Source organism: Parasteatoda tepidariorum, chromosome 12 (assembly GCF_982258835.1).
Source record: "Parasteatoda tepidariorum strain Cologne lab strain chromosome 12, Ptep-v5.0, whole genome shotgun sequence".
Taxonomy (NCBI): Eukaryota; Metazoa; Arthropoda; class Arachnida; order Araneae; family Theridiidae; genus Parasteatoda; species Parasteatoda tepidariorum.
The window spans coordinates 5,391,825-5,412,422 of record NC_141766.1 but is presented as its reverse complement, the minus strand read 5'-3'; the positions used below and the strand labels follow the sequence as shown (position 1 = coordinate 5,412,422).

Here is a 20,598-nt window from a genome sequence, read left to right as displayed (position 1 = left end):
TCAGAAACAAATATTGGTACATTTTTAAATATGAAGGGAAAGAAATTTCTAACTGCTTTTTTTGAATTTTATATTTTAGTACAAATATAATTCCGATAGTCTAATAGTTTTTTTGTAACTGTTAGACTGTTTTTTTTTTCTTGATAATTAAAAAATATCAAAATATATTTCTGCTTGTAATCAGAGTGTCAGAAAAAATATATAATAAAGGGACCAGTGTCCCATCTGAGTTAAAAAGTTCAGAACGGTATAATAATTTATTTGTCATTCATGTGGATTCTATTTGTCATTCGTGTGGATTAAAAAAAAAAAAAAAAAAAAAAAAAAAAAAAAAAAATATTTATCATTTAGATTATTAATTTAGCTTTCTCAAAAAAAACGGAAAAAATATACTACTTGTTATTAGTTAACTTTTCATTAAATACAGGGATTGGCTTGATACATTTTTAATTATTCTAATTTTTTAGAAAGAGTTCTTATTATTTTTTATTTTAGACACTCGGTATTTAAGCATTGAGATTTTAGCAAAATAAAATGCCTCTTCACTGATTATATTAAACACAGGAAAGACCTTGATTCACCAAATGAAGAAACAGAAACCAATCTAGCAATTCAACAACGTCCTGCAAACTTTTCGAAAGCATAAAGAAGGAGGCAGGGCTATTCAATTTTGTGACTTTTTATACTATGAATCTGATAAACACGTCCTAGAAGAGAGAAAGTCTTCCCACGGGTTACCATAAACGAGAAATCCGATTCTTTAGTAGTTCGAAAGCTATGAAATTTTCTTATTGCCCCAACTGCGCAATTTAGTAGTCAGGACGTTGTGACATCGCCTTACATTTTCATTATAACTTTATAGATACTCAATGGAATTAAACAAAAATTTTGGAGCAATTTAGGATTAATAACAAAATTGTGTGTTTAAAATTTTAAAAAAATTCGTTACAAACTGAGCAAGTTGTGAGTATTTAAGCTAGTTCTTTTATACTGCGCATGCACTGAAAAAATTTTAAAAAAGTATTTTCATAATTTTGTAATGAATCATGTTTGTCAACTAACAAAAAAATGTGATTTGAGTATCTTGAAAATTTAAAAAATTTCAAGCAATTTTGTAAGTAGTTCTTATACTTTTCAAAGGCAAGCTTAAACTGATCAGGGGTTTTTCACAGATTTTATTTTGTATCATAAGACGAAATTTAATAACAAATGATAAAACCTTACAATATTGTTCCAGAAACTAAACTTTGATGGCATGAAGAAATGACACACGCAAAAAGAAACATATTTTTATGGGGGGTAGTCCTCCACAATGCCGGTTTCATTTTTAATAAATCTTGTTTAATAGTATCCGATGAAATTTGTGGATAACCCCTTTTTGTTTTGAGCTTTGTTTTAAAAAGTACAAAAACTACTTAGAAAATTGCTTGAAACTTTTCAAAATTTTAAGATATTCAAACAAATCTTTTATTTGTTGATAAATACTTGTCAAAGTTGCTAAATACGATTCCCTACAAAATTATTAAAAAAATTCTATGTAAGTTGGACATCAGTATCGAACCTGCCAATTACAATCAATCAATTGCTCAGTTACAATTATGAATCGACTACTGCTGTTAATAGAATGATAAAAATTGATCAATGAGTTACGATTCTTGTGTGCAGCACTGTCTGAGCATAAGAATGGTGATACCACTTTCTGTTGCTAAAAATCTTATACAAGACATTGTACTGCTCTGGATGCATGTAGGAATTTATATTCACTTTAAATGCTCTCATGCGAACTGGTTAAACAGTTATACGCAATCTGCGGTTTACTTCTACTACTTTCCTTTATAACCCTTATTTGTGGTGATGATATCGCTACTGCGTTTTTCAACTTATCGCATTTGTGTATTTTCCATTTCATAAACCCATGTAAAATATTCTTTGTAAATAGAATGCCGCCAATAACTCTAGCAGCAGCTCTAGTTACACGCAAATTAAGTACTAACCTACCTACCTTGTAAATAGAACAGGCGCTCAAAGATCTTGTGATTAAGAATATAGCTGTGCTAAGCACAAAAGATTGATTATTTTCAGAATAACAGCAATGTGATATATATTTGATTTCTATTCTATAAAAAACAAATGATTTGTCTTCCTTTAATTACAATTCTTATTATACGGATAAATTATATTATTTAGAAAATTGTACCTAATGACGTAAAAAATGCTTATTAATCTCAAATATTCTTCTTCTATTCTTTTTAAAACCACTTTTATTGAGGTAAAAATCAATCTTTAGACCTTTTCCGCTTCTACTGTTCTAAGTCCCACAGTGGACAGATCGCAAAACAAGGTTCCCAGTAGATCATCCTAGCCAAGTATAACTTGTAGCTGTCAGAACGCGGATGAGTGACCACTTTCATCAGCCTGCGAAAGGACCAAAGGTGCGCGATATTTATATTTTTTCTCGATCTGTATCTGTTGTTGATCTGTATCGATTGTTCTACCGTAAAATGCTCTACTTCGAGTTCAGGTCGTCAGGCTATTAAAGCGGGGCAGCCAGCCACTCTGTAAGGAAGCAAAGTTTTGATGCATTCGAATCATCGTCAGACATGTTTTCCAGACCGTCATCAATAGAACATCGTGAGCCGTAGAGGCTCAGGGGATAGCCTCCCAATGAGGTGCCCCGGGTTTAAATCCCAGCGATGGCTGGTCGATACTAATTCTGCTCCCGACTCGCACCGACTACAGTGCTGACGTAAAATATGCTCTGTAGTCGATGGATCATGGGTTAGAGTCCCTTTGCCGTCAAGCTAACCATGGGAGATTTTCGTGGTTTTCCTCTCCGTGTAACGCAAATGAAGGTTAGTTCCACAAAAAATCCCACCACGAATACAAATTTCTCCCAATACTTGATCCAGGTGTTCCCATGTCTTCTGAATCGGGTTCAAAGTTACAAAGCTACGAAGTTGATCATTGGTAGTCGTAAACTCCTCCCGAAAGCTCAAACGAGGAAAGTCATAGGGAATTTCTTTTTAAATCAATTCCTAACTAATCATGGTTGTCATGGACATCATCAGGCCAGGTTTTTCGGGGGAGCTCAGTTGTGGCCTACCTGTCAGCTAGTTGAGGATTGGGAACATATATTAATCCATTGTATAAATTTTAAACACATTAGAGAGAAATTTTTTCATTCAAAAACCACCTATGAGTTTATTGGGCAGCATTGGTCAAACCCTAAACCCTAAAAGGGAATTGAGGAAATAGTGAGAAAATTGTTAAGTAACAAAGCACCTGCCTGAATCCTGATGGTCTCTTGCTGCCTATTGTTGGGAAAGACATACTTTAAATCTCTTATTGATTTACCTGTTGTGGTTTGATTTTTACTTGAATTTTCTCTTAAACTGTTTTTTTTTTCATGCTTTCTGTCGATCTTTGCCCCTATGTGATTCCTCATTTCAAAATTTCAATCACTAGTGTTCCTAGAATATGTCTTTTTTTGTCTTCAGGAGAGGCTGCTGGCCTTTGCACCATGCGTCATAAATTATTCACCTGACTTTCAATGTACATGCTCACTGTTATGCTTGTACATTTTTACGTTCTTTTGATTAAACATTTACTGTGTTAAAAAGGAAAAAAAAATCTTTTCCTGGAACTTATACCTTAAGTACTGTTCTGTCAGCTGTGATTATATTCTGAGTTACAAGCATCTTATATTTAACATGTGTAATTGTTTCTTTTTATTAACTTTGCACCCCTACTGAAAATGCGACATTAATATCTCTTCTGTTTGATATTGTTTATATTATTTGTAATGTTTGTTTGTATTTAATTCATTTCTAAGTAACGCCGTTTTCTGGATTTCATATTTAATATTCTCCCTATTTGCTAAAACTCTAATTTGAAAATTTTGAATATGTTTGCTTATGTGATTGTTGCGCGCACTTCGAGCTATCGGATGCCCTCTTCAGGGGACGGGGCGGGGTTAAGCTAGTTATTGGTAATCTCAAAATTGGGAGGGTTGTTTTTCACCGGTGGTGAAAAAAGAACACATCGTGCAGTAAATAAAGTACTACTCTACTACTTCTATGGTTGAAATAAATTTTGTATGAAAGCAAATAACATTACTTCTGAAAGTTTGGTCATGAAAATTTAAAATGTGAAGAGTTTTATTCTTACTTGAGGAAAGCCTTTTAGTTATTATTATTATAATTATTATTATTATTATTATTAATAATAATATTATAATTATTATTATTATTATAATTATTATTATTAATTGAATTTGTTTTGTAGGCGAGTTCATGTTACTCAGTCAACATTTGATTATCTGCATGGAGAATATGAAGTGGAACCTGGTCATGGAGCTGATCGCAATTCATACTTAAGAGAGCACAATGTTGTATCCTATTTTATAGTTCCTCCTAGTCATCGTAGAAAAGTAAGTATTCTTGTCTAATTGGATATATAACAACAACAAAAAAAAAGAAAAATTCCACTTCAAAATTCCAAATTTATAAAAAGTTATCCCTGTACTTACGTACTTACTAAACTTTTTTTTAATCAAAAGGGAAAAAAAATTTAGGTTCTTACAGGAATTAGCCTAAAATCGGTCAAAAACGTCAGTTTTTTTCTTTTTAAAAACCACAAATATTGCAGAAATTTTCAGTTTCAAGAATGTAAAATTTAGAATATAAAGTAGCAATAAAAAATTATAGATGGAACTGAGCTTTTGATCTCCTAAAATCTTTTACAAAACTCATCGATAAAGTTAATTAAAACTTATTTTAAAAAGTAAAAGAAAATAATTTAAAAGAAATTAATAATAAAATTTATAAGTTTGGACAGAACGAAATGAAACTTAATGTTATTCAATTTGACTAAAGAACTTTTTGGTGAATTTATTACTCATAAGGACAGTTTCTTATTGACTATTGACTTGAAATTTCGAAAAAATACTTCTATGAACGTTTTATTTTCCATGTGTGCTCTTTGAACGAAATCAAATTCTCAAACATAATCAAGCTTTCAGAATTTATTGTTTTGTTGAATAAAAGAGAAGGATTTTTATCGATTTCTTATTTTGATAAATTGGCAAATAAACTAAAGTAACAGTGTTGTCCGTTCACTGTACTGTCCAGTTTTCGCGACCACTACTCCCGACTAAGAGTTTGCGGTTGTCTACAGCTTTGAAAACAGAAGCAAAACCACTTCTTATGAGAGAGAAATCAAGAGATGACATGAATCTTCCTATCTAAACCAAAGCGAGACGATTAACCCCTTCTCCTCGTAACTACAGTAAGCCACTATCATACGAGTCTGACGGCTTCAGGAGTTCTATTGGTGGTCAGTCAGTAAGAAGATTGATTTTTGGAGAGTTCATACCGACGCCGATGTGTCTTTGTGCTGAAAAATCCTTATTGGCGCAAAGGCCTTTTCCCCGCCTGCTATTTTTTCTTTGATTCCAGTTCCTACGTAATCCCTAGATATAATAATTGGAATCGCTCACAATCCTACAATCATCTTCTTAGAGTCGCGGTGGCTCAGGGGATATAGCGTTCGCCATCCAATGAGGTGAACCGGGTTCGAATCCTGACGATGGCTGCTCAAAACGAATTCCGCACCGACCACAGTGCTGACGTGAAATATCCTTAGTGGTAGACGGAGCATGGGTTAGAGTCCCCTTGCCGTCAGGCTAACCGTGGAAGGTTCTCGTGGTCTTCCTCTTCCTGTAACGCAAATGCTGGTTAGTTCCATCAAAAAGTCCTCCACTAAGTGAAATTTGTCCTAATGCTTGATCTATGAGTGTCCTTGTCTTCTGGATTGGGTTCAAAATTACAAGGCTACTGAGTTGAACATTAGTAGTCGTGAACCCAAAAATTAGGTCAGCTGTTCAACGACGGTTATAAAATAAAAAATATAAAATCATCTTCTTAAGGTGGACAGACAATTTTGCTAGTAATTATTTAAACTTTCTTGATAAACTTAGATTAACCTGTTCATCCATAAATTTTCACAAATTCTCGCCATTCTAGTGATAAATTACTTAAATGTGAAACAGATTCGTAAATAACAATACATTATCACATGGCATGAAAAAAACTTAGGGGTGTAACATAACATAACTTTACTTTACAAGGAAAGAATCTTTTGATTTTCAGGCCTATTATAACAATAAAAAATTGGATGAAATTTACTATATGCTTTTTTTTAATGGTATAATATAGGTATTGGTTAAATTGTTATATTCAGGGTGTTCCGTAATTACTACCCTTAATACACAGGAGAGCTATTTTTAGAATCCTTATCAAAACTGGAAAAAAGAAAGTATGTACATGAAAGGTGTTAAATTTAAACACGCTATCAAAATCTGTCGAATCACTTGGGAAGAAAGAGGGATGAAAAACATCAAAAGTAGTTTCATTATATAATAAAACTGTGAGATATATCGAATAATAGTCTTTCCTCTCTGTTTCATCTGGCTAACAAACAAGTTTCATAGTTCCCGCCTTTCTGATAAGGTGTAAAAATATTTCAATAGGATTCTAAAAACATGTAATAAGGATGGTTATTACGGAACACCCTTTATATTATGTACCGTTATGAATGCCTTTTTGAACAAACAAAGAACGGATGTTTCAATTTCTTAAGAAATTTATTTTTCTTTCTAATAGCTGTTTCAAATGTTCACTTATTTAAAAATAATATATTAAAATAGCTTAAAATTTGTTTTCTAAAAGGTTTTTTCTACTTGGGTTATAGAAATAGGTCTTAACGTGGAACTGTTACTTCACTCCATAAGTTATTCAACTGTTTTTTATTTTGCGTAACAAAAAATGAAAGCTTCTTTAAATAAAATAAAAATTTTTATTTTGCAGCCTTTAATGTTCAGTAATGTGCAAATGCGAGCAATGGGTAATAGAAGAAAATTATCTTTCAAAAATGTCTCGAATGTTGTGGTGCAATTACTTCATTCCATCAAATACAGCATGGATGTTCCTTTTTCGAATATGGCAGTTCCATCTGGACCCCCTACTGAGAAACAAGGAACGAAAATTGTAAGCTTTTTTACCACTAACTTTATAAATTTACTTTTTTTAGGCTTAAATAGTTACTTTATTACTTTGTTTTTCAGTCTTCACTGGCGGACAAATTAAGGAAGCCTTTTAAAAAAAGGTAATTTTTTTTACTATTCTAAATCATTTTTAGACACTAGTCATAGACAGCACCGTTATTAGGGGACCGTAAAAATATTGCGTAAACATATCACTTTTTAAATCCTCCCTTTGTCAGACAAAATAGGCAATTCTCTCCTGTGCTTACGTAAGAAAGACGCAACATCCCTTCTTGATTTTTGCTTGAGCTTTCTTAATCTAATTTTAGGATCAATTTCAAATGAGTGATGTAACTACGAAATTTACATTTCAATTACGAGGCGCATCCAGTAAGTAAGTTTCCGGAATTTTAAAAAAAAAAAAGAACTCACACTTTCAGGAACTTATTTATTGGCAACAAGTACAGCAATGTTTCAGCTATTTTTCAACATAGTCACCACCAGAATTGAGACAGTTGTCGTATTGTGGGATCAAGTTTTGTATCCCTCTGTCATAGAACTCTGCCGCCTGTGAATGGAACCAGCGTGTTACAGACGTCTACCGTTACTGTGAAACACTGCGAAAATTGCGACGTGCCATTCAAAACAAGAGGCGTGAAATGCTTACTGTAGGTGTTGTGCTCCTCCATGACAATGCTCGTCCACATACGGCACGACGCACAGCAGCTGTTTTGACGGAATTTGGCTGGGAGTTGTCTGACCATCCACCTTACAGCCCTGATCTTACTTCCTGTGATTTTCCCGCCTTCTTGCACCTCCAGAAATTCCTGTTCTCCTGTGAGCGTTTTGAAAACGACGAAGAGCTGAAGACGCTTTTTCCATTCACAGGTGGCAGAGTTCTACGACAGAGGATACAAAAGTTGATCCCACAATACAACAACTGCCTCAATTCTGGTGGTGACTATGTTGAAAAATAGCTGAAACATAGCTGTACTTATTGCCAATAAATAAGCTCCCGAAAGTGTGAGTTCTTTTTTTAAAAAAAAATCGGGAAACTTACTTTCTGTATGCGCCTCGTAACTTTATAAAATTTAGAGTAGAATATTATTTAGTAATCTCTTGTATTTTCCTTCTCTGAACAAATGTTTTTTCTTCTTCAAGAAATTATATTTCATTCCTCAAATTTAACTTTCATTTCAAATTTGAAATTTTTCCTAGTAAATTTTTTATCCATTTTTTTTGTTGTTATTTATATATACAGTCCCTGGCCAAATTGTCAGACTCTCTATAAGATTCTATGTAAAATCTTAATTATCAGGTGATACTATACAACTTTATTGTTTTTACTCTGCTGAAACCGGTTTACACTTGTTTACGTTCGTGTATCAATTGTTTAACATTGTAATGCAATACGTTAAAAATAAATACCAATAGGAAGTATATAAAAAATCTCCTGAATAAAAACCCATTACATGTATGTTTAAATAGAAAAGTATAGCATACAAACTTGTGCAAAACATGTAATTATTAAAAAACCACAGTGCGTCTAATAATTTGGTCTAATTATTATAATATACTAATATAATACCTGATATAACAAATATTCTAATTTATACAATATATCGTCATATTTATCCAATCGTCGAATTTATATTATATATCGTCGAATTTTACCAATTAATGTGCGAACGTAAACAAGTACAAACCGGTTTCAGTTGCGTAAAAACAATAAAACTGCATAGTATCACCTAGTTAAGATATTACATAGAATCTTATAGTGCGTCTAATAAATTCTCCAGGGACTGTATATATATTTGAAAACAAAGATAATAATAAAATTTGAGAATAAGGTGATTTTAGTGTCTTTCGTAAGCACGCCCCTTGTCTGAAAAGATAAGCAAATCAGAAACACCCTCTCCCCAGTAGGTGCTTACGTAATATTTGTACAGTCCTTAGAGGTAAAACTATAGTAACGTAAGCAACACTACTGGGTGTTTTATAAAGAATGTCCTCAGTCTATTTCGTTAAATTCCCAGTTAAAAATGGAAAAATATGGAAGTTAGGGTCTAAAATTATTATTTAGGAAAAAACAAAAGCACTCATAAAATCTGAAAAATCGCAATGAAAGGCGGCGAGGTCGCAGAATTTGAAAAATCTGTTAGGTTGCTACTTAAGTAGTTGTTAGCCACTTCAGGACGACTGGCAGATGGAGATAGAAGCACTTCCCCAGGCTCGTTAACTCCGAGTTTATACATAATAAAGAATAGGTACTAACACGAGACGTAAGACAAGAATCCGTGTTGTCTTGGGCCGTCAAAAACGCTCGTTTTGTACTTGATATTGTGAGTCGTGAAGGAAGAATCACGTGACAATGGTCCTGAAGCCTCTCTATTTTATAAGGCAATCAATGTACATCAACCTTCCTTCATTGTGATTTATCATATTTCGATCAAGCTTTTGTTTTCCCTTATTAATTTGCCTCCCCTGATGTAAACACTTCTTTGTCTTAATTTTGACACGGCAGAAGGTGGTCTTTACATATATAATTGGTAAGTATATGTTACATTCTGTACTTTCTAAGAAAGAGCCCATTTTTATTCAAATTCAAGAATGGGTAATTATTCTGATGTGTTTTCTTCTTACCCAAACATAAGTAAATCTTATATAATTGTTTCTCTGAATTTCATTAAAAGATAGTGAGCATCAGTAAATTATACCTAAACAATGATTAAACTTTATTAAACTAATTCCTAAAAATAGAAATTATTGAAGCATAATAAAGTTTTTGTAAAAGCATAATAATTACACAGTTTCTAGCTTAAACGTTTTTCAAGAAAAATAATTTCCAGTGGTTGAGATTCGACGAAAAAATGTTCAAGGGAACAAACGATATATTTATTTTTGCAAATCTTGTGTCTCTACGTTTCATATACAATATACCTAACGTTCCGAGTTTTAATAAAATTAAAAAATGATTGATGGAAGAAAAAAATTTCGTAATTATTGTTCTTCTTTAATTTCTAATGGTTATTTTAAACCCAATAAAACATTACTTTTCCATTTAGCTCTTCAAAAGTTTCAGAATTTTTAGGATTTACATAATTTTATTAACAAACTCAATTAGTAAAATTATTTTTACAAATCTTCAAAGAGTGAAATTTAAGGGCCAGACACTTGTATACTATTTTCAGCTATCAGTAAACTCTGTTATATGCTTCCCTAAAATTTACTCTAATAGTAATTGTAATTATTTTGGGGAGAAATCATTTATTAATTTATTCTGATAGTTGTGGTAATTAGTTCAGTGATGAAATCCGTTACTTATATTTCTGATTGATTTCATCTGTGAAGATTATTCACGTTATTCAATATACTCTCTAATTTGAACTTTAATAATTTCATTGTTGTTCTATTAAAACCTTGATAATTATATTATTTTTCCATTCGAACTTTAATAATTTCATTGTTTCTCCATTCGAACTTTAATAATGAATTTTTTTCAGTTCGAAATTTAATAATTTGATTGTTATCCCTGAATCCTTACCCAAATTGTTAACTGAATAAATTTGGGCTTAAAGTTTCTTTCTTCCTTGTCTAACAAACTAACTTTCATCAACCTCATGGATTATATTACTGTTATTATTAGTAGAAATATTATCAAATTCTTGTCAGTATGGTTTTGCGTATAATGGACAAACTAAATGTATCCTTTAACTTCGACTTAAAGATACCGTCGGTGAGCTATTTACTCTGGACACAGATTAAAAAACGTGTTTAAGAGAATGGACATAACTCAAAACGCGTGTTTACGAAAATGGACATAGCTCAAATTGTGTGTTTAAGAAAATGGACACAGCTCAAATTGGATGCTTAAAAAATGAACATAGCTCAAAATGCGTGTTTAAGAAAATGAATACACCTGCTCAAATTGCGTGTTTTAAAAAAATGGACACAGCTCAAAATGTGTGTTTATGGAAATGAACACTACTGAAATGACGTGTTTACGAAAATGGACACAGCTCAAAAAGGGTGTTTAGGAAAATGGACACAGAAAAATGCGCCATTTCAACGTTTAACTCAAGCTTAACAACTAAATAAGAAAATTCGTGCTTACTTTTTCTTAATTATCTAAACACTAAGCATAATCATTAAGTCGCAAAGTACTGAAATTTGGGGTCTGGGTGGTTGGATGTAGTACAAATGTATCTTTTCAGACGATCTCTTCGTGTTTAGAACATTAAACGATAAAGTGGTTTTTAAAAATCTAACTTCGTGCAACGTTAATTTAATATCTCTATTTTAAATTTAAAGAACTCGTGACTACCTTTTAAAAACAACTTTAGACTCTTAAAATCTTTTTTAAAAAAAAGAAAGAAAAGGAAAAAAAACTTCTATAAAAACTGATTTTAGGCAAATGGACTAAATCACATTACGAATTTATTTGGAGCCATTAGTCTATTGTTTAAAAAGAAAAGAACAATTTTCATAAAGTAATTTTAAAAACGAAATCATATGCTATGTCTATTTTCTTAAATAGCTCTGTTCATTTTAAAACACACATTTTGATCTGTTCATATTTTTTTTAAGCACACAAAGCTGTGTTCATTTTCTTAAGCACGCATTTTGAGCTATGTCCAGAAATAAGAGTGCACCTAAGATATGCTTAAGATCAAGATATTAAACAATATTTAATCGCCAAACATAACTGAAATTCTAATTAAAGTTTACTTTTTGTCAACTGATTTAGAATTCTGGGAATTGTTTCATATTTTGAGAACTTGTAATAAAGTAATTAATGATCTTTCTAGAATCCTATTCTTTCCCGATGTTTGGAAATCAGTTTTAATTTATTTTCTACATGTTACACACCCACATGCTTAACTCTTTCTTATCCTATCCTTTGTTTGATTATCTTGTTTGGTTATTTATCTACCTTGTTCCTCATCCCTTAATAGTTAAATTACTTTTTTCTTTGTTGAAACTTGTTTCGCTCCTATTTTTTTTCTGTCATTCTGTGTTCTGATATGTTTGATCATTTGACATGATGATTTTAACATGACATGATGAGAAAGGTTTTTTTTCATAGGTAACAATACATTTTGTAAATCACTGATAAAAGGAAGATTATTGTAAGATGCAGTACTTTTACTGAGAGGATTTATGCCCTTATAATCAAATTTTTATGTACTATGAAAATATTAAAAAGTGGAAGAAAAAATTTATGTTTGCAATAACTTTCTGGAAAAGTAAATTTACCAAACACTTATAGTTAAAAAATATATAACTTATGGCTTATATTCTTTTGATAATACTTTTTAAAATTAAAATTGTAAATTAAACAATAATCTATACATTGCACTTAATTGCAATTTTTTTTTCTGGAGTTGTTACTATTTCTCAATTTTTCACTCTTAAGATAGAGTGTTCTGTAATGGCCATCCTTCATGTTTATTTTTTGAATTCTGGAAAAAAATGCAATCAAAGAATTCATCACAAATTTATACAAAAGCACTGTCTAAATCTAACATTTTAAGTGAGAAGGGTGGGGCTGAAAGTCCTGAAACCTTTTTCATTGCCGAAGAAAACAAAGGAAATAAAAGATGATGATTAGAAAAACCTCCCAGTTTTGACCTATCATTCTGATTTCCTCTCTAATGACTCAACAGATATTGAAAGCCCTTTTGTTTCTTCCTTGCTTAAATGTCGCTATGTGACTCCTAACATATATACTGCATTTTAACGAGGGTTCTAAAAAATATACATTAAGGGGGGTAAATACAGAACACTCTGCACAAAAACTGATTAAAATTAAAGATAAATTTGTCTTTTTAGACATTCCACGGTGTATCATCAACCAACAAGTCGAGTTAATAAATACTTAGCTCAAGCAATTGAGGCGAGAAGTGTTGATCAAGAGAAATCTACTCATGTGAATATTGTAACTCTATTTTTCAAAGACAGGTTAAAGGAAACACAGGTAAATACTACTCTTTCAATAGTTTCAGTATGATTCTGTAAGGCAACGGCTCCCAAAACATGTTCCGTGGAACCCTAGAGTTCTGTGGGAAGGTCACAGGGGTTCAGAGAGTTAAAACCCTTTCGATAAAACTTATTGGGATTTTTGAAACTTGTAGCTATGCTTGTATCCATAATTTATTTAATATCTTTTGTGATATTATTTAAGTAGAATTCCAATCATAAAACAAAACAAAATTTATAATTTTTTTTACAGTAACAATGCATTGATAAATTACAAAAACGACATGAATTTAAAAATAATTGCAACAGTATTTCTAATCGAACTTTTTAACTCAAAATCAAATAACTTGATAGTCTTTAATAACCAGTTTATAGCACAGCTTATAACAATTCTTTTTCGAAAACTATAATTCAGTTTGTTTTGTTTTATTTCATCTTATGCATTTGTCAAAAAAAAAGAAAAGAAATTAGAACCAAGGCTAGAAAATGTTCCAAACCTGTAAATTTTTAATTGCTTTGCATAAAAACCAGTTTTAAGACTGTTGATAAAACAACGAATGAATTTCGTTCTTGACATGGAATATTTCCAAATTAATTTGGAATCTTTTAGGTTGTATTCACAACTGCTAAGGAGCTTCATTAAAAAAGTCGGTGTTCCTCCAAAATAAGCTCGATCATTTAGGGTTCTATTGTCGAAAAATTTGGGAACCGTTGCTTTAGGGGTTGCCCCTTTCCCTCATATTTTGAGGGTGTCAGCAATCCAAATATCTAAAAAAGAATCTATGTTTATTCAGAGTACTTTGAGTCAAGTACTTTTTGTGTCTGTTTTCGTAACTTAATAGTTATTATCACTATTTGAGGTCACCCCCTTATCACTATTTGAGGTCACCATCTTTTAAGATCGACATTCAGTTCCTGAAAATCCGATCATTAGAATAAAAGTCATTGATATGCGCACTGTGCGTTAAAATTGGACAAGCCACGATCCAAGACAAAGAAACATTATGATCTCCAACAAATCCATTGCTGCTGTTGATAAAATGATTGGTTTGGTGGAACAATTACGACAGCAATTTGGCTGTATCAAAACTACTTTGCTTTGTTTCGTTTTGACGTTTTTAGCGGGACTTTACATTTGAAGAACAGTGACATTTTAGTAAAAGTTTAAACGTTTTCATTACTTCACTCAATCTTTATGTTTTTTAGTATATTTCTAAAGGCATAATTTTTGTGGGTATATTTATTTGACCCTGACTCTAAGTAAGGAAGATTTTTAACGATTTTTGTTTGTAGTATCTGCTTATTTTCAAGGATGATTTTTATTGTTTTTTATAAAATATAATTTTGTTTGAAGAGCTGAAATAATTATACAGGTATATAGGCTTATTATTCCCGAAATTAAACTTTAGCAGCATCAATTTAAAACGAACTGGCATCAAGTTTTATCTAGCCTTATTAGTCTGAAAACCGCTCCATAAATGATTTAGAGGAAACGTGAGCGATTCAGAGGAATTTTCCCGGTATTCATCGCTTAAATTGGCAATAATTCTGTAATTATTGATGTCAAAATGTTATATCATTTCGTTACATATAAAACATTTGTCTAAGACTGAATTAAAATATTTTATTAGTTTTTAGACAAAAATAACTACAGCTGTTGAAGAACATTAATTGTTTTAAATTTTTTCATTAAAAATTAGCAGTTTCATACAAAAAAGATATTTTTTTTAATTTATAGAAATGTTTATAAAACTATTTTGGGTATTTTTATATCATGGTAAACTACGCGGATCATGATTGGTTATTTGAATCTCATTTTTCCTCATAATTTAGGTCACTATTTCACAAATTTCCAGCGTTGAACAACCACTCAGTGAATATGCGGATTTTATCATTTTCAACTTCTTAGCTTTGAATCTAGGAGACAAGGGAACACCTGTTTAAAAAGCCAAACGAGAAGAATTCAAGCGAAACTAATAAACATTTCTCAAAATCGAGGTGAAAATCACGAAAACCTCTTATGGTTTGCTAATCGAGCTCTGATCTGTCTTAACCAGAGCAAAATTTGCATCAACAATGCAATCTCTGAGTTCAGGGAGCATAATTAATTTTAATTTCTTCTTCCACTCAGTTCTTTCCCTGAAAAATCTCCATTTTTTTTAAATTTCACTTGCCTGCTTCTTTCACTCAGTTTTTAATTTATTTAAATTCTGCAATATGAACTGGTAAATTGATTATTCACTCTCCTCTGACTGTATATATAACCGTTTTAGCGCTATTATCGTTATTATATATCCTACGCCAGGGGTGGCGAACCTTTATGCACCAACGTGCCATTTTCTCTAAAAAATTGCTTAATGAGGCCATAGACGTGCCGTCAAATAATTTTTACTTCGTGATTATTGGGAAAATAATAATACTAAATACTATCAACTCAAAACTCTTTATTTACATTGAAAAAAATATACATTTTGCAATGTCTCAGTTATACACGCAATTCAACTTAAGGTAACATCAGTATGATTTCTGTTGTTGCAGATTAAATGACCAATAAGTTATTTTAAGTTGTAAGATGTTAGTTTAAGCAGGACTGTTGATTTTTCTGCTAGTTATTTATTGTTAGCTTGTTTTTTACGGTTATGAATTGTTTTTTTAGTATTAATTTTTAATTTTTTCATTAATAATTGTTTATTCTTTTGTTTGTTTTTTGGGAATTTTAATTTAATTTTTACATATGCTTCATAGCGTAATAAAATTTGTGTAATAACAATTCATAGTGTAACAACAATTGTGATCGGTGGAGTGCCCAAAATATTGCGTCGCGTGCCATTGGTTCGCCATCCTTGTCCTACGCTATTAACCTTGTCCTCATTTCGTTTAAGCAACCCTAACATCTAAATAATATTGATCTAGATAAATAAACTTGAGCATATTTTTTACCCCTTGCAGCATAAAAGTAGCAAAATTCCGCGGTGAGGCAATTTTTCCTTCAATTTAACTGTAAAGTCCACTATTTTCCCATTCATGGCTTATTTTGACTTTTCTGTGATTCTGACTTTTTTGTGTGATTCAGATCTGAATTCAGTTGTCCACATTTCTGTGAAATATGCAAACATGTTTTGCAACATTTTGCGCGTAAACCGTGGGCTGTTTATAACTAAAATAAACAAAAAATTGCGAATTCTTTTAAAGTAATATTATAATGTATGATTTTTCCACTTATATATGAGGTTTATAAAGCCCGATTTACATGTGGCAGCAGTCAGTGAGCTGGTGGGGGACCAATTTGATCAGACTGCGAAAGTACCGAGGTTATGCAGTATCGGTCTACGTTAAACTATTTTACCGTAAAGAGGTCGACTTCACGCTCAAGTCATTGGGCTACCAAAGCGGAGAAGCCATCCTCTTTGTAATTCAATTTGTCAGGATCAAAATTGTGATAGTATGTCTTCGCATCATCCTCTAGGACATGGGTGGCGAACCTTTATACACCAACGTGCCATTTTTTCTAAATAATTGCTTAATGAGGTCATAGACGTGCCGTCAAATAATTCTGACTTCGTGATTATTTGGGAAAATAATAATACTAAATACTATCAACTCAAAACTCTTTATTTACATTGAAAAAAGAAAGAAAAAAAAACATTTTGCAATGTCTCAGTTATACACGTAATTCAACTTAAAGTAATATCAGTGTGACTTCTGTTGTTGCAGATTAAAAGACCAATAACTTATATTAGGTTGTAAGATGTTAGTTTAAGCAGGACTGCTGATTTTTTTTTTGCTAGTTATTTACTGTTAGCTTGTTTTTTACGGTTATTAATTGTTTTTTTAGTATTAATTTTTAATTTTTTTATTAATAATTGTTTATTATTTTGTTTGCTTTTTGGAATTTTAATTTAATTGTTACATATGCTTCATAGTGTCATAGCATTTGTGCAATAACAATTCATAGTGTAACAACGATTGTGATCAGTGGAGTGCCCAAAATATTGTGTCGCGTGCCATTGGTTCACCATCCCTGCTCTAGGATGTGCGACGTGCAATATAAATGGTTCATAGTGCGACGTAAATAAAGCACTATTATATTTTGTCTAAAATAGGAACTCCCCTAGCCATTCGTCTGGACCCATGACGGTGACTATGATAACGAGGTATAACTTTTTCAAGTACGGGTGTGGGGTCATTGTTTAGGACAAGTTTTGGCTCCAGTCGGCGAAAGAAAAGAAAACATAAGAAAGAATTATTTGTTTTGCTATTGATTTTTTTAAATTTGTTTTAGGCTCACAACTTGTTAAAATTTGTAAATTACAGAAAACTCTTATGAATGGTAAAATGATGTGTAAATTTAATCACAAATTACAATAATAAAACATCCTAGAATATTAAGCCTGTTCACACATCGCCCCTCGTAAGCATAGCATAAGCGGAGGGATACACCGGAAGTTTTCTAAAATTTTTTTCCGGTTTTAGGAAGCATGTTATTGCTTACGTTCAGTCAAACACGTGGAAATCCGATGAGAACCACCTGAAACATGATCGATAAGTCATTTAGATTAACTATAACCTGAACACAAATAAAGAGTTTTAAAAGTGATTACTGAAATTCGTAATTCACGTACTAAAATTTTGTCGAAATAAAAATATTATGATTTTTAAAACTTTGGAAAATCGTCGCTATAACCATCGAAAAAAGCGATCGAAAAACTAAAATGATGTAGATTTGGCTCCTTAAAATATACGGTCGTCGGGCTACCAAAGCAGGGGAGCCATCCCCTCTGCAGAGGATAAAAATTGCGATGGCCATGTCTTCGGATCATCATCAGGGATGTTTCCCAGACCGTCGCCAATAGCTCATTGTGCAGCTCTAATGCGACGTAAATAAAGTACCTACCAATTTTTATCATGAAACTATTAAACTAAATTTACCAAATGTAGTAAAAATGAAATTTTGTATTTAAATATGTTTGATTATTTTTAATAATTATCTAGTTTTTTATTCATTTTTTATTAGAAAGGGTAATTTTCAGTATCTTTTTAATTAAATTTACTATTTCCGTTTAATGTTCTTATCCTAAAAATTTTTAGTATTTAAAGATGCTGCTGGATAGCGGTACAGAAAAAAAAAAGAACTTTGTGTCAACATATTACAGGTTTAAAAGTAATTTTTAAAAAAATTAAAATATGCTGGAATTATTAGCAATATTAATTCTATAATTATTAACACAATTTATTTTTAAAAAGAAAATACAATCAAGTAAAATAAAATGTTTTATGAATAAATTATTTAGATATGTGTTTTTAAATTTGGACTAATCTATTTATTTAAATTTTGAGTTTCTTTTTTCTTTTAATATAACTTTAGACATAATTATTATTTTTAGTTAAGATTACAAGATTTTTTATCATTCTAAATAGAAGTAATGCAATTGATATAATTAAATGTTTAATAATATCTCTAGTGTGTGTGTAAATTGTGGTCATGTATTGTTTTTCAAAAATTACTATTTTGAGAAATAATTTTTTCATGCATTTTTTTCTTTGAAATGATAATTATGTTTCAGTGCCAATGCAAAAACTTTTTTCCGATGTTTATTGTTTTGTTATAATAATGACTTGGAAATTTTAAAATTAAAAAAAAATCTTATGACTAGTCAATAAAAAATTTTTTGAAACAAATTTAGCAATAAAAACGCGAGACACGTTTCTCTGATCCAATTTAACACTTAACATGATTTTTTTTTTTTTAAATTTCAATGTTACTAGATGTTTTTTTTTGGTTTCCATTTCAAAACAAAAACTATAAAAAATGGACTTCAACTAGTAATTAAAGTTTATATGAAAGCTGAAGAATTCTTTTATACTGTTGGACCTGGTTTATATAAGATAATTAGGCCTGTCATAACTCAAATTATGGATGTATTATTGTTGTTTAAACTATTTTCATCAATTTCACTCTGAATTGAGATTTTTTTTAGTAGTGTTGAAATTTAATTTGGCTATTATTGAAATTTCATGTGGCAATAAAAGATAAAATGAAAATTAAATAAAAGGAAAATTAAATAAAAGGAAAAGATGATTATACATAAATTTATTCTTGTATAAAATTATAGCAGCATATTATTTAAAAAAAAAAAAAAGAAATTGAAGAATAATATGTGTCAAAAAAGAAAAAAAAAGGAGGGGTGGAATTAAAATTTCACGATTGACTTTAATCATCAGAGATATTTGGAAGAAAAAGACTTGGAAAATCAAGATTCTGCTGTATATTATATTTTCAGCATTATTTATTAATAAATAAAGCAAATCTTCTCTGCAATAATTACCTTGATGCAAAGAAAATCTGAAATTTTATTTTAAAAACCAGATGTATTTAGCAAACAAGTTGTTTTCCTAACTGCAATATGATTAAACAGTCTTACGATTTTTCAGTTGAAACTTCTAGTAACAAAGTTTTCTGATTTGTTTTCAGTATTATAGTGAAAAAGATGATGGGTTTGCTAACAGCATGGTTTGTTGCTTGACTGTTCTTTTATTAATGGGATGTTTAGAAGTTCTTATGCTAACAAGGTAATATTTTTCGCATTACATTTAATAATTAGAAACTGAAATAATTCTACTATTATCACAATCCTTATTGAATATTTACACCTTTGAATTAGGTAGCTGAAATTTTTACAATCAATCATGTCTATTTTTTCTCTGTGATGATTAATAAATTCAAAAAGAGTGTTGGACTTCCCAAGAAACATTTTCACACATATCTCAAAAACATTATTATTTCTATTTTTTTCACTTTTTGTTTAAAAAATATTTGTGTTTTTTTTTATATATATATATATATGTATAAATTTGTGAACAGAAATTTAAAAACTTTTGAAAATTCTGATCATGTGATTCTATGAAAGTATAATTATCTTTTAATGCTTTCTTAGGTTAGTTCCTTTTCTACTTCAGAATATCATCAAATAAACTGTTAAAATTTGTATTCATTTTAAGTATTTTATGGAAGAAATATTGAAAAATTGACACCTTTTCCATTTCGAACTGGCTTTTCCTTCATTTTGTAATTTTGTGACTCTTTTTTTTTTTTTTCCTATTTAGGTGAAAGTTCTTCAAATTTAGCTTTATGTGCCAGTGATATTTGGTTCATTCTAACTAAAATGGACCATTGCTGTTGCGTTATTGATTTTTATGGAAATTTTTTGTAGAACTTTATTTCACTATTAAAAAAAATCTTGAATTATTTTAGATAAAAACCACTTTATATTTTTGTAATAACCAAAATCAAAAAACACCTTTTTGATTTTTTATGATTTGATTTTTTTTTCTTTTTGAAAAGTTTAACATTATGGGGAAAAAATTGTTCTTATCTCATTAAAAAAATCTCGCAATATTTTTTTTTATTATTTTTTAAGGACCATAAACAAAAAACACCCTTTTGATTTTTTTATGTTTAAAAGTATTATCTTAAACATAATGAGAAAAAAATTGAGTTGGTTAAAGTTGGGGCTTCCCTGAAAAAAATTCTTGAAATTTGCAAAAGAATTACAACTATTATTTTAATAAAATTTTTC

The 20,598-nt window shown here is 30.6% G+C and overlaps 1 protein-coding gene across 1 annotated transcript in view; it reads left to right on the top strand.

Annotated features, from left to right (window-relative positions):
- LOC107453371 (adenylate cyclase type 1) overlaps nucleotides 1-20,598 on the top strand; it is a 192,650-nt gene that overhangs the window by 136,381 nt on the left and 35,671 nt on the right. Inside the window, exons 7-11 of the mRNA XM_016070185.4 lie at nucleotides 4,285-4,429; nucleotides 6,867-7,046; nucleotides 7,124-7,164; nucleotides 12,875-13,019; nucleotides 19,494-19,591. Of these exons, the coding sequence (XP_015925671.2) occupies nucleotides 4,285-4,429; nucleotides 6,867-7,046; nucleotides 7,124-7,164; nucleotides 12,875-13,019; nucleotides 19,494-19,591 (609 nt within the window). The remainder of the gene's footprint in view (nucleotides 1-4,284; nucleotides 4,430-6,866; nucleotides 7,047-7,123; nucleotides 7,165-12,874; nucleotides 13,020-19,493; nucleotides 19,592-20,598) is intronic.